We start from the raw sequence: 15874 nt of genomic DNA, 5'->3' as shown, positions 1-15874 counted from the left end.
ACATTGGGACGATATATCTGAAAGGCCGTACCAGCACCCCCAAACAGGACTTTTTTGCTGACCGTGCCAGTATAGGGCTCAGATAAAATAAGAGAGTAAAAGAAGGCGCAGCGGAGCGGGCCCTGTCCACCTAATAATAGATAAATATGCATCCTGTAGGAGACTTTGGGGAGACTTATTTTTCATTAGTGAGTGATGTCTAATTCAAGTTTCAGCTGTTATTCTTTTTTATACGCTCCGCCATAGGATGGGGGTATACCAATTTTGTCATACCGTTTGTAACACTTCCGAAATATTGATCTGAGACCTAACAAAGTATATATATATACATATTCCTGATCGTCTTGACATTCTTAGTCGATTTAGCAATATCCGTCCGTCCGTCTGTCTGTCGAAAGTACAGACTCCTTTCGAAGGAGTAAAGCTAGGTGCTTGAAATTTTGCACAAATACTTCTTACTAATGCAGGTTGAGTGGGATTGTAAATGGGCCAAAGCGATCTATGTTTTGGTATAGCTGCATTATATATAGCCGATAACGATATCCCATATAATCGGATCTCGGACCTTGACTGCGTGAGCATCTTGAGGGAGCAATTATTATCAGATTGGGATATGGCACAAATCGGTTCACAACCTGATATAGCTTCAATATTAATTGATCTCCCGATTTATTTCTTGAGCAACTATAGGGCACAATTCTTATGCGATTTGGTTGAAATTTTGCAAAACGACTTTTTATACGACCTTTATTATACGTGCTAAATATGGCCTGAAACGGACCATAACCTGATGTAGCTTCCATATAAACAGATCTCTCAATTTTGTTTCTTGAGCCATTATAGGGCACAAATCTTATCCGATTTTGTTGAAATTTTACACAATGTATTCCACTTTGGTCTCCAACAGCCAAACCAAGCATGGCCCCAATCAGTTCATAAGTTTGTATAGGGCATATAGCATAGCAATTCTTATCCATTATCCATTGTTTGTCTAAAGGGATATCGGCCAAATAACTTGACAAATGCGATCCATGGTGGAGGGTATATAAGATTCGCCCCGGCCGAGCTAAACACGCTTTTCCTGTTTTTTGTTCCAGGATGAAGACGAACATCGCCTCCATACTGCAATGAATGAAGTCCTCACAAATGTCGCTAGCTTTAGATCGGGCATTACCACTGCTGATCTCCACAACTATGACAGTTGTACCTTAACCTAAAGACGGAAAGTGATTAGAAACATTTTAACAACAACAAGTCTATCCTATTTCCGTGGTAATGAGCATTCTTTTTGTTTGAATCAAATATTCCATGACGAAAACTTTTGTTTGTCCCTGTACCTTGAGTCAAGCATTGCACTTCAAGTGTTTAGGTTCGAATTTTGCCAAAAAGTTCCTAATATGCAGACACATTTTATATACTTTGTTGGAGAAACCAGTTGATCGAATTCATTGAAAGATGCCCATTTGAGCTTAGCTACGGCTTATGTTTTATAGCCATAATACTATAAAACTTGTATGGACTCACACAAGCAACGGACAGATGCATACACTAGCACACATCGATACAACTATGAGAGATAAAATTAACAAATTGGAGTTTTTGCAAGTCTTTAAGGAGTCAGCAGCCAATTAAGTCAGAGACTAGAAGACAAGAGACCACAGCACCAGCCTGTCTCCGCTTAATGCGTGGGCTTAAATGCAAATATTTGCAGTTATTCTCACGCCTCCCATTCATTGTGGGAATAAAGAATGGCGCATGGATAATGTACATTTCGTGTTTCTTTTTGGAAATTTTCTTATGCATAGCAACTGTGTGGAATCTATATTGGGATGGGCCTTTTTGGGGAGAAGTCTTTATAAAATAAATAATTAGATATGCCATAAGGAATGATTTTGGTGTCTTTTAGTCGAAGCTGGCTTGCAGGCAATGCAGCTTACGACTAGAAATCTCGCTAGAAATTAAGAGTTTTGGAAAAGGTCATTGTATTTGGCAATATGTGAATTATTTGAAATTTAGCTATCTAGATTTGCAGATGTGCTTCGCTAAACCCTAAAAACGTCATTAGTGTCTCATTTTTACAGATTGGCCAACATGTATGTTGGGTTTTATCGAGAGGTTGGATGGTCTCCTAGCCATTTCCGCCAAAATTTTGATATCAGATTCGTACTCTATTCCGAAAAACACTTCCCATACTATCTCAGTTGGCCTACATTTTGGTTGAGGTGTTCCAAAGTTCAATGACAAAGGATCTTCTTTTTATGCAGTGTGCCCTCACTCCCATCAGATTCGTACTCCAGTTTCGAAGACCTGTTATTGGAGAGTTCCCTCAGAAATTAAAAAACGAATTAAGTTCGGCTGTGCCGGATTTTGTATATTCGGACCATAGACGTTCGTTGTATGTTTATGTCGATCGAAGATAATTTCGCGGGATCAGACTATATACAGCTACATCGAAATGTCCGATCTAAACCAAATCAGCCAAGGATGTAGACGGAATCAAAACTACTCGGTATTCCAAGTTTCGTTGATCGGCGGGCATCTAAAGCATTTTGATCAATAAAACAGGAAATAGGCCTATGGCAGCTACCATATAATCCATAAAATGACCTATGTGGACTATACTCGCTAGGGATGTTGAGGGGCCTTGTGTTACCAATTCCCAAATTTGGAAGATCAGTCTATATACAGCTACATATCGTCGGCTTAATGCTATCTTGTTCCATACGCCATTTTTGAGTTTTTAGAATTGTGATGATGATTAGATACGCCCTTTCAGAGTTTTCAACAAAATTTCACTATCGTATTTAGTTTTGAGATATTGAGGTGTAAATATGCCAAATGTGAACTAAATATTTCGTATTTTATGGTCTTAAGGCCCTGAATCGGTTGATCGGCCCAAATGGTAGCTACATGCAGTGGTGGAAAAAATAATAGGCAGAACAATTACAAAGAATGATCTATATGGTAGGTATATCCAAATGCGATCCGATAATTTGTATGTGTTGCATAATGGAATGACAAAAATAATATACCCACCACACGCTAAGGTACATGTATCTATATCCCAATTGGGACAATAAGGAATAATAATAACAGGTATTTGTTGGAAGAGTACAAATCTAAAATATAAAGTGGGCCGCTCAATACTTCAGCCAACCAAAAATCCCTTCAATTCGAAAGTTTTCCCACGCACATTACATTAAGGAATAGGGGGCAAACTTCTCACATTTCAATGAGTGACGTACGATTCAAGTTCGAGTTCGAACTGCTTGCTCTAATGCGACACCTCTTTGGGGAGAAGTTTTTACATGGCTGTTATCTCGCCTGCATTAGGCGAGGATAACCGCCGACGAAATTTTGCGTGTGTTCTCGCCAGGATTCGAACAAGGGCGTTCAGCGTTATACGTGGATATGCTTTCCTCTGAGCTACGGTGGCTCTTATTTATGGATTGCGTTTGAAAAATTAAACAAAACGAAACTGGAAGTTTGTCTGAAAGGAGATTGGTCAAGAGATTTAAAGAATGTTCAGTTCCTTATAAAGCCAATTTAAAAGTTTGGTAACTGAACAAATATCTTAAAAATTGTTTAACAATCATTTTGTTACCGAAAAAAGAATAAGGGACATGATGCGGTCTTATGCCACCACCGCAGTTGTTGGGTCTTTGGAGTTCATTTTAAGCCTATTCCAAAAAGGCCTTAACATTTTTTCGTAATAGGTAGTACCTATTCCGAGATATAGATATTTTTCTTGAGGAGCGAAATGAATTACAGTTTTACAAAATGTCTTGGGTAAATTGCCCTGCCCAGAAAATTAATGTAACCGGAATTAAAAAATAGGTTGCAAAATTAATCTACTCCTATTTCAGAAGTCAATATGACATGTGCATCCGATAATGTAACACAAAATTTAAATGTACTGTACGATTTCAACACTGAGGTAATAAAAATATGGGGCAGGTGTGACAACAATGCCTTCCAATTCGCTGTTTTGTCTCATTATGGAATTATAGATGTGACAAATGTCACAGATAAGATGAATCTAATGATTATATTTCAGATGAATACAACGATGGTCCTTTTTTTATTAAAAATTATAATGAATATTAAAAAACATTATAGTTTACTATTTTTGCATAAAATTCTAAACCAGAATGTAATTTTTTCTAAAAAAAATGTGTAAAAACTGTATAAAAAAATTTGACTCTATTATACGGGAAAATTGATTGTCCGTAATGCCTCCGGTTCCGAGCATTCCATATAATCGATGTTCGACTTTAAATTTAATTGGCAAGATGGAACGATATATGCTAAACCATACAAATGGAAACTGTTTTAAAAACTCATCTATATCTGACTACGAAACGATTATATTTCCTTTCCCTTGAAGCCGGTTCAACTAATATTTTTACTTGCTTAATGTCAACTTCTGCCACTGTTTAATCCAACACACGGCATAACTTCCCGCTTGGCAGATTAACATTGTGAAGTGATAACAGGTAAGAGTGCTTCTATTTAGAATATTTTTTCTATCGATTCAAGGGTGTGGTGTCAGCTCTATAAATAAATTTAAAAAAAAAAAACGAAAACTAAACTTCTGTTTAAAAAGATTAATGGCATGCCTACAAGTATTAATCAATGGTTGAACGAAATGTGGATACCGGTTCTGGATATAATAGGGCGCTGTCGATGATATTCAACAGGGTCAATTAAGGCAAAACAAAAAGGGGTAACAACATCCCAAGAATGAAGTTGTCGTTAATTTTCAATTCATTCAGAATGTGGGAGTTGCAATAAAAGTAATGACAATAGCAACAACAACAACAACAACACTTACCGTCCAGCATGTATTGCGAAAGATCCTCATCGGCCTTTTGTTGTGGCTCCTCAGCGAACACTTCCATGTTTACTACAAACGTCTTTGTTGTTGTTGTTATAGTTTTATTTTTGTGTTTTTATTATTTAATGAGGCAGCAGCGGCAGCAACAACAATCGCCAAACAAAACAACACCGCTTCTATGGGTGTTGGGGTGCGACACGCGTGTCAAAGAGTTTATTCAATTTGTCACTCGAGCAAAAAGGCAAGCTCCTCATGTATATCATCAGCACGAGTAGGTACTCAGTGGACACAGTGGGGTCATTGAAGGTCGTCGGGTGCTCACATACGACGACAGATACTTTTTCTGAAGTGGTCTCGCCGATTGACAAACTCTGCACAAAAACGTCGGCAACTATCAACTGCTTTATTTTCCCACCATCAAAACTCTTTTGGTAAACTGATTTTTTGTGACGCTCACTTAGCTCTCGTATTTCATTGCGGAGATTTTAAGATTAGCGAAGCAATTCGCTTGTCCACACGCTCGCTTTATTTTCCTTTTGGCTTGGACTATGTGCAATTCAATTTTGTCAATACTTTAATGCTTCTTCTTCTTCTTGTTGTTGCTTCTGGCTAAAAGTTGTTTGCATAAACGTTTATTTATTGTTTCGATTTATTTTTTGTTTTTATTTAGTTTTTGTCGCTTCGTCGACCAATGCTTCAATCATCAAAAAGTCAGTCAATTTTCGCCATTGGCGTTGTTGGTATCTCCTGCTTTGCTATTTGTTATGAGTTTACACAGAAGATTGACTCTTGTAGTTGTGTTTTGGTTTTCCATTTATTTGTTGTATTTCTTCTTGGCACTTAGCACTTGCCGTTGGTCACCTTGAGAGAGACAAGAATAAAATTGAATGACACTCACTCAGACTCGCAGATTTACCAAAACACTTCTTTTGTTTCTCCCTCCCTCCCTCCCTGCGTTTCTTTTTTTGATGTGTTCACATTTCAGCGAGTGTAAATTTACAAAACAAAACGGAATTTATGCAAATATTTGCGCTCGATCACTTTGAACGAAAAGAAACACAAACACTTTCACATACACAACAAACGCATGTTAAGCGACTAAGTCTTTTTTGTTTTTAGAAATAAGACAACAAAATAAACAATAAAGGCGAAACGAAACGAAAAAACGCAACCTGCTCACAATCGCACTTTAGTAGAATTTAATAAAAAACCACCATAACCAGCAAATGACAGTAACAGCGGTGGGTCATAGCTTTGGATGACTTCATGGATTTCCAACAATTTGTGGGTTTGGGCGAGTCTTTGAAATCGATAAAATCAAAATGCCAAACAATCTGTGAATATTTGAGTACTTCTCGTAATATATGCAAGACACATCGAAAAGAATTTGCAGACTGTAATGGGCAGGGTGTTGTAGTCGCATTATTAGATTTTTAAATACAACGTTGATGATAGTCCATGTTACTCATGCCGCATCGGTGCTCCATGCGGTGCTTCTTTGGCACGTCGCGCACTTCATAAAAATCGTTGGTTAAAAGTATTTTGCATAAAATTTTTTTCTAATATTTTACAATTTGGTAATTTTTAAAAAATTTCAAATACAGTTCAGTCGACGCAGAGAGAACACTCGGTCGAGTGGGCTTGTTAAGGATTTTCGAGTTCCCAAAACGCAAGAAATTAGTTTGCTTATATTTTCCAAACCTTATACTTTTAAGATTTAAAATCTCTTAAGGTTCCTCTCCCCATATAAAGAAATTTTTTGGATGTATGCATTCAAACTTCTATGTGGCAAGTCGTTTTGCGTTTTCCAAATCCGCAACAGGAGAGAAACGATTAAGAAAACAAGTAAAAAGGCGTTAAATTCGGACGGGTCGAACTTCGGATACCCACCACCTCGGGTATATATTTAACCAACGGATAAACGAATAATCGTTTGTGCCCATCGAAACACTTTAAAGAGTTATTGGTTCTACATCACATTAAAGAGTTTTTGGTTCTACATCAAAAAGGGGGTACTTTTATTGTATGCGGAGTTACCAAAGGGTATACAATAAGCAACGTTAGTTACATTTGATAATACTATTGGGTTGCCCAAAAAGTAATTGCGGATTTTTCATATAGTCGGCGTTGACAAATTTTTTCACAGCTTGTGACTCTGTAATTGCATTCTTTCTTCTGTCAGTTATCAGCTGTTACTTTTAGCTTGCTTTAGAAAAAAAGTGTAAAAAAAGTATTTTTTAAAAGAAAGTAAGTGCATTTTTAATAAAACTTAGAATGAACTTTAATTAAATATACTTTTTTTACACTTTTTTTCTAAAGCAAGCTAAAAATAACAGCTTATAACTACAGAAGAAAGAATGCAATTACAGAGTCACAAGCTGTGACAAAATTTGTCAACGCCGACTATATGAAAAATACGCAATTATTTTTTGGGCAACCCAATACTTTCTTTTAAAAAATCCGCAATTACTTTTTGGGCAAACCTACGTTTATGGCTAACGTTAGATATGTTGAAGCGAAACGTTACATAGTTTCAATAAAAGAAAAACTTCGTAATAAAAGTATTTGGTTTCTCGTGAAAATGTCTCAAAATTTTTTTTTTACGTGTAGCTTTTGTATCCTCCACATCCCAGCTTTTTATCCGATTAACCAGTAAGAAAAGGCTAAAGTCGGACAGAGCCGACTATATAATACCCAACACCTACCCTACAATTATAAATTCGAGCAATAGATATATGTATATGAGAACTATATATAAATGTGAACCGACTATTTTTCTAACATATCGTTTGAAAATTGTTGTTACTACGGCAATTTAAGTGAAAATCGCACGATACATATATATATATGCGCGCTATATCCAAATCTGAACCGATTTTGATGAAATCTGGCAGATATGTTAAGATAAGTAACAAAACAATCGGTGCCAAATTTTGTGCAGGTTGGTTGACAAGGGTGTAGGGTATAGTAACTGAAACTCCAACCACTGGCGTAGCTAGACATATTTCTGGGGGGTGGAAAAGCGCAACCAAAAAGACAAAAAAACGACATTAAAGCAGGTTAAAAAGCAACCGCAGGTATATTTAACGAAAAGTCTTTAAAATCCGGTACAGGATGACTATGACCGCGAGAGGTTGGCCAGCACGTGCTTAAATACTCAGTGCCTGTGTTACTCGAATTATTGGCGCCTAAATAATAAATGACCAATGACTATAATGTTCCCGCGGCGGTCGCTTCTATGGACCGGAACGGGCTTGCTCAACGTTGAAACTTGGCGAGGATCGCTATCTCCACATTCAATTGTGGCTAAAACAACAACATCCGGTGAAAATTCTGTGTACGCCGACATTTGGTTCAATCTGGACCAAACTCCCCAAAATTCACTCTTCAAAATTTCAACGAAATCGGATAATAAAGGTGTCTTATCGATCTATATGTACGTCAGTTTTATCCAAATTTGATTCGATCTGCTGGATATGTAGGGGCTTAGCATAGCTCATTGTACTTAATTTAAGCAAAATCGGGTATGGGTTCTATATCAGAATATAGTCCGATATAGCTATCTTCGAAGCATGGGCAGAAAAAATAATCTGTGCAAAATTTCAGCTCAATATCATAATTTCTTAAAGACTGATGCGTGATTTCGACAGATAGACGGATGAACATGGGTAAATAGTCGCAGATATTTACAACGACTAAGAATATACATTAGACTGTCCCACGCTATAAAGGAGAATCGTTCTTGGCAAATAGGGAAAGGCTTTTTTTAAAGAACGCCGTATTATGACGATCGGTTAACATAACCCGTTGACATGACGTCCAAATTGGACGTAGTCATTTCTAGGGAATCCAGTTGAGTATTTTCGGTCCTAGTCCAAAATTAGAAAGGAAACTTTCATGTGGCCTTTATTGTATTATTATTATTTTTTTTTTTTTAATAAAAGTGGAGAAGTGGAGATAGCATTTTTCATCAAATCAATTTGAACATAACATTTTTATAGTTTTGGTAAGGATCTGTTCAGATTTAGATAAAAGTCCCATGAATATACGTGTATATCACTCGATTTTCACTTATAAGTACTATTTTCAACCGATTTGCGCGAAATTCAGTATGGAATTATATTTGTTATGGTTTTGCTCTATAATATAAATGTTTTTTAAATAACAATATTGAGTGGATTGAATTTTATCTATCAATTTTTGCCGCCTCTCCAACCTTTTTTTTCGAATTTTTTGAACGGAAAAATTTCTTTCTAATGGCAAATTTATTTTGAATTTGCCAGAGTATTTATTAAAAGAATATAATACTTAATTATGCCACGCTCCCCATTTCTTTGCAAATAAAGTACGCGAACGACTTTCGCAAGTCGTAAAGTTTTTCTCGACGGATTGTTTTTAGAATCGGAACGTTTGAAATACAGAGGAATACAATCAATAGTTAACAGTAGTTAATACTAACGAAAATTCTGTGGGGTGCTACAGAGCCACTGGGGGGTGCTTTGCACCCCTCCTAGCTACGCCAATGAGTCCAGCCAAATAACAAATATCAGTGTTCTAAAGAGAATTCTTTTGGATCACTAGACAATTAGTATTAGAACGTATGAAACATTGATTTAATTTTAAGGGACTAACTTGAAGTCAAATAGAGTTTGTGTTTTGGTCAGCACGACTTCCTGTGGATGAAACATATTGGTAGACCCACGGTAAAGGTGTAAGCTGCCCGACTATCCCTTCCTCTACTAGTTCGACCGTTATTGCCTTACGTTCGTGGAATGCTTGACACATATAACTGTCAGTTTACGTTAAATGGCCTTTCTGAAACCGGTGGCACACCGCAAATGGTGGACATGCAAAGCAAACGTTGCAACTCAGGAATGCCATGGAATTCTGCTTATGTTCACGTTCATGTTTGGTTGGGAAAATGAGGCAAGTACGGCGAATATCTACAGGTCTCAATTGCTTCTCTGACACCTGGAAAATGTTGGAGTTTTGTAATGCTTGTTTACAAACAACAACAACAACTGCTTCATAATCAATCCACATCGATAAATGTAATAAATACTAAGTGTCAAACGCATTGGCAAATGAACGTGATGGCTCTTTGGTGTCTCTTTGGCGATTATTGATTATTCTTCGATGTGGCTGACACAACGACCATGCACAAGCTACCAGCCAATGGCAAAGCAACCCCAAAAATAAAACCGGATTTTTCTATTTGAATATTTAGCATGTCATTTAAATTCTTTTCTCCGCTCTGCGGTGACAAATCGAACACAAATTCCGTATTTTTATAGCCTCAATTTATGCACAAGTGGTTAGGTTATTTCGTCATTTCGTTGGCAACACCATGTCTAAATGAATAGAATTTTATTGCTCAGACCAGCCAATCTTCTGGGAACCTCTTCTTGAAGCTTTGATGCGATTGATTACGCCTAACAATCGCTATTGGTAGATATCTGCTCTCTTCCACTCGAATAGTTTTCTACTGAGGGCATTCACTAAGACAAAGTCTAACAGATTTTGTGGTCACAGCTTGGTGCGGTCTCTGCAGGGTACAAACGATTCTGGTCAGCTGAAGTTGAAACGTTTTACTTGTTTAAAATACCGCTTTCTGCATGAATGAATCATGCTCGCAAAAAAAGAGGGAAGTAGGGATGGTGGAACCGCAGAAAAAAATCTTAATCAGGTTATTGATTTCTCAAGAATACATTTGAAAATATCTGGGAGATGGTTATGACAGTGAGAGAAGAATGAATGGAATAAAAGAGTGTCGTACACAGTTTTACAACCTTGAATTGTATTTAGAGTATAAACGTAAGGTAGCAAACAAAAAACAAATCGATTTAAACCCTACGTCTAGGAGAACAAACCCATACTTCAATGATTTGAGCCTCTATGTAATGGAAGAACAATTCAATGGCTATGTGCTTAAGGCGTCATAAACCGGAAGCTCTATTTCCTTGTTCGAAATAAATGAAATTTCATTTATTCACTATCTAGATTTTTTACCAAACATTTTTTTTTTTAATTTGTAAAGAATAATTTCAAACATTTTCAAGAAAAATTAAAACCAATAAGGAAGGGCAAAAGATGAGCGGTGCCGACTGTATAATACACTACACCTACACCATAAGTACAATGTGGGAGCTATATCCAATTCTGAACCAATTTTGATGGAGCGCGGCGAGCAACTATGTTCAAACTGTAATAACAAATGACAACATTATTGCAAATTACCCAAAATCTGACGAACATATATATGGGAGCTATATCTAATTCTGAACCGATTTCAAGCAAACTTCTCAGATAATGTAGTAATCGTCGAGGAAGGCGTTGTGCAAGATTAGTCAAACAATACGCTTGCAGTGGCTCTTGTAGTGAAAATCTGGTGATATACATATATGACAGCTATATCTAAATCTGGGCCGATTTCTATGAAATTAACCAGTAATATCGAGTGATAAGAAAATCTTTCCTGCAAAATTTCGAGAGAATCGGTTAAAAAATGAGCACTTTCTTGCAATATTTCTTAAAATTGGACGAACATATATATGGCAGCTATACCAAAATCTGGACCGATTTCAAGCAAACTTCTCAGATATTGTAGCAGTCGTCGAGAGAAGCTTTTTGCTAAATTTTTGGCAAGATGGGTCAATAAATGCGCTTGCTGTGACTCTAGAAGTTAAAATCGGGCGATATACATATATCACAGCTATATCTAAATCTGAACCGATTTCTATAAAATTCATCTATAATATCGAAAAGCAAGAGAAAATTCTTTCTGCCATATTTCGAGAGAATCAATTGACAAACGACCAATTGCTTGCAATTTTACCGCAAATCGGACGAGAATATATATATGAGAGATATGTCTACATCTGTACCGGTTTCGAGCAAACTTTATAGACATTGTGGAAGTCGTCGAGGAAAGCTTAGTACAAAATTTTGGGAAGATTGGTCAATAAATGCGCTTGTAGTAGCTCTAGGAGTGAAAATCGGGCGATATATATATGAGAGCTATATCTAAATCTGAACCGATTTCCATAAAATTCACCAGTAATGTCTAACGTCATAAGAAAATCCTTCCTACTCAATCGGGTAACATGGTGATAACATGACCATTTTATTTCATTATTACTGCAAATCGGACGAACATATAAATGAGATCTATAACCAAATCTGAACCGATTTTTTTAATAGGCTTTGTCTCTAGGCCGAAAAACACGCCCATACCAAATTTGAAGACGATCGGATGAAAAAAAATGAAAAAAAGGAAAGACGGACATAGCTAAATCGAATCAGAACGTGATTCTGAGTCGATCGGTATACTTCCTTATGGGTATTACAAACTAATTCACTATGTCATAATACCCTGTACCACAGTAGTGGTGTAGGGTATACAAATTTTTCTTATATCCTATGCCCCTATGTTTTTACAACAACAAAAAACCATCAATCAAATCAAAGCAATCAGTCAAAAGTAGTAATCTAGAAACCATCAAATGCAACAAAACACTTACACGGTTTCTAGAAATCTCACTTCTAAGAATTTTGAGAAAATTTTTTGATACATTTTTTGAGCTATAAAAAATTGCCGACATTCGACAAGAAAAGTTTCCCCCAAATCATGACCTTATATGACGGGAATATTTTTTCTTTCGTCCGCTGTACGCCAATTTATTAGGATACCACGTTCCTTCTTATTAATGTAGGTCGGTTGGGATTGTAAATGGGCCAATCGGTTGATGCCATATAAACTGATCTTCCGATTTGACTTCTAGAGCTTCTAGAAGGCACAATTCAGATTTGGCAGAAATTTCGCACGTTGCGTTTTGTTATGACTTCCAAGAACTGTGCCAAGTATGGTCCAAATCTTCTTGAGCCTCTAGAAGCGCAATTACCACCTCATTTAATTGAAATTTCGTTTTTAATTTTCCATCAAAGGTATTGGTACTTTTTACATAATGATTTACCTAGAGAAGCGCCAAGAAAACATTTCTTGTTTTTTGTTTTTTTTTTCATAATTCTACAGTTATTAAGAATATCCATCAATATAAAAAATAAAATATGACAATTCCTTATCTAGTTTTCGAGATATTTCACTTGAATTAGCTTACAAATTTTGCATCTCTTTGAAAATCGAAAATATTTTTTAAATCGTTGGAAAGATTTACTTAAAATAGGTTCTTTCAAAATGTCGAAAATATGCCTCCATTTTTGGTGATAGCCTCCTCTAATATCCTTTAAACTTTTGAGCGTGAGGCCAGCTGAAGCTTACAAGTGGTGATTTACCATGACTTTAATCAATTTTTCTTGCAAGATGAGCGGAACATTCTGAAGCAACCATTTAAGAATATTTAAACCCGACGCCACTACTGTGATGCAGGGTATTACCACTTAGTGCAATTGTTTGTAACACCCACACAGAAAAAAAGACATCAACAAATTTTGATAAAACTGTTCATCAAAAATGTATTTCAAATATTGATAAAATATTTTCTTTTTATTTATTTATTTGCCCAATTTCCTAACTTTAAGCCGCACGGTCCATTTTTGAAATTATAATAGAACTAGACAAAAAAAAATTTGATCAAAACTTGATAAGGATAAAATATTACTACATTTCATTAAAACATTTTATCAAACATTTACAAAAAGTGACTAAAATTTTTATCAACTTTTGTCAATATTACAATTTCTTTATCACCAAAAATCCATAACGTGTTTGATTGAATCTTTGAAAAGTTTGAGTTATTTAATAAGGCTTTAATTTTTTTCAGTGCAGAGATCAAATTACAGATCGGAATTTCTATCCGATCATCTTAAAATTTTACAAAAACTCATTCTACTGATGAAGCCTAGAAACTGAAAAATCAGTTCAGATTTCGATTTAGCTCTTCTATATAAGTTCGTCCGATTTGGAGCTGAACCTCTCGAAATTTGGCACGAACGATGCTTTTAAAATGCCGACTCAATATACAAATATGTATTTGTATCGAATTCGCATATATGTATATTTTTACTTCTAGAGCCTTAGTTAACTCATTTATTAAACAATCTTCTCTAAATTGTGAAGATGTACAAGGATTTTGGTCAAAATCGGTTAAGATTAAGATATAGCTTCCATATATATCGCTCGATTTACCGTAGTTAACCAGTATTTTGCAAGAATTGCCCGTCCGATTTTAAGTAATATTCCAATAAAGTGCTCATCTGGAAGCGACCGTAGCGCAGAGGTTAGCATATCCACCTATGACGCTGAACGCCCGCCTGGGTTCGTATCCTGGCGAGAACATCGGAAAACAAATCCAGTGGTGGTTTACCCCTCCCAATACTGGCGATATTTGTGAGGAACTATGCCATGCATAGAAGTCATTTAAAAACTTTTCCCCAAAGAGGTGTCGCACTGCGCCACGCCGTTCGGACTCGACAATAAAAACGAGGACCTTATCATTGAGCTTAAATTACAATAGGACAGCATTCATTGATATGTGAGTTTGACTCTGTTCCTTAATGGAATATCCATGGACAAATTTGCATTTGCACTGTGCGTATTGTTCAACCGATCCTCACGATATTTGGCACATATTATTCTTCTATGACTGTTGACATTTTAAGCGATTTGTATCAAAATCGGTTCAGATTAAGATATAGCTTCCATACATATTGCTTGATTTAATCTTATAGAGCTGTAGTTACTAGTTGGATTCAATAAGGTTAGATATGTTCAATATTTTCTTAACTGTAGCACACCTGTTGTTTAAATAGGCGTGTTACCGGCTGTCGGACCACGATATGTAGACTATAGTACATAATTGACTTTCGGAATGTAGGCATTCGACACAACAATTTTTCGGGGGAAATATCACAAAAATTTTTCGGCGGTGGTTTTCTCCCCACAAATTCTTGCGACATCTATGAGGTATCCACTTAAAACTTCACAACTAAGTGTGACATCCTCTTGATCTCGGGCTGCATACTTTGCTATGAGAGAAGTATACCCGCTGTTCCTTAATGGAATGTTTTTTTGGAAAATTTTAATTTCACAATATATAGCCAATACTCTTTTATTGCATAAGCGTTAAGTTTCTTCTGGGGAAAAAAGTTATTATTTTAAATAAAATACGTGATAAATGATCCTCTGGAAAATACTATGTAACGATTGCGTGTCATTTTCTGCTAGCCACTGTACTCAACTTTTTGGCAATTATATTATTTTTAGTTATTCTGTAATGTGGTGGTTAGACTGTTGAAATGAAACATTTGTCCAAAATGCGATGCTAAACAGATCATGGGTTAAATTTGATCTGGAAATGGTATTAATTATAGTTCTTCAAAAGTCCCCGAAGTTGTCGATCACGCTTTTCTTTGTCACGATTCGTTCAACTTTTGATTTGTTTGTTTTTTTTTTTTTTTTTTATATCATTCTGCAGTTTTACAACTCAAGGGTCGGCCATTTAGTTTTACGAATAAAAATTTGTTTACTTCGTTGCTATTTCGATTGCAGTGCAGTTTTAAAATGTTTACAGTGCAGCGCGAAATGCAAACTATCACGTAACGATGGCCAACCATTGGTGGACAATATGCGGTCTGAGTTCGTATCAAATACTTAAAGATGTCCCAACGGGGAGACTGAGTCGGCACCAACGCACGTTATATTACCGCCTGCACTTGACTTGCCTACCGCACGATCCACAGCAAAAAACTAAACCGCTCTGCACTAAAGTGGGGACTTGGAACCCCTGATCTCAACATCTAGAATGAATATCGCATAAAAGAACCCTCGCTCTCCCGCTTTGTGTTTACTGCTGATCTATTTCTGCTAGCCTCTCGCAACAACAGCACCAGGCGACAATACGATTAGCTCCGTTAAGTGTTATTTGTAGGGCTGTAGTCAAATATAACAGAGCACACGCACACATACACATACACATGCACACAAGCACATGCAAAAATGGCTGTAGAAATATACTTTTGTGCATTTTATAGATACTCATTATCGCATTTGTCATATGATTCTCTCAAACCGCTCAACAG

General features: G+C 36.4%; 1 protein-coding gene across 8 annotated transcripts in view; it reads right to left on the bottom strand.

Moving 5' to 3' along the window:
- LOC106082428 (cerebellar degeneration-related protein 2-like) overlaps window positions 1–15874 on the bottom strand; it is a 101941-nt gene that overhangs the window by 64218 nt on the left and 21849 nt on the right. For 3 of the 8 annotated variants that reach the window (XM_013244928.2, XM_013244930.2, XM_013244932.2), the window contains exon 2: window positions 4835–5698. The exons of 1 other annotated variant lie outside the window; for it this stretch is intronic. In XM_013244928.2, the coding sequence (XP_013100382.2) occupies window positions 4835–4901 (67 nt within the window). In that variant the 5' untranslated portion in view covers window positions 4902–5698. Of the gene's footprint in view, window positions 1–4834; window positions 5699–15322; window positions 15421–15446; window positions 15568–15874 lie in introns of those variants that run through there. 4 more of the 8 variants (XM_013244929.2, XM_013244927.2, XM_013244934.2 and 1 more) reach the window with 4 other exon arrangements.

This window comes from Stomoxys calcitrans, chromosome 4, assembly GCF_963082655.1.
Source record: "Stomoxys calcitrans chromosome 4, idStoCalc2.1, whole genome shotgun sequence".
Taxonomy (NCBI): domain Eukaryota; kingdom Metazoa; phylum Arthropoda; class Insecta; order Diptera; family Muscidae; genus Stomoxys; species Stomoxys calcitrans.
This window is presented reverse-complemented; position numbering and strand designations above follow the sequence as displayed.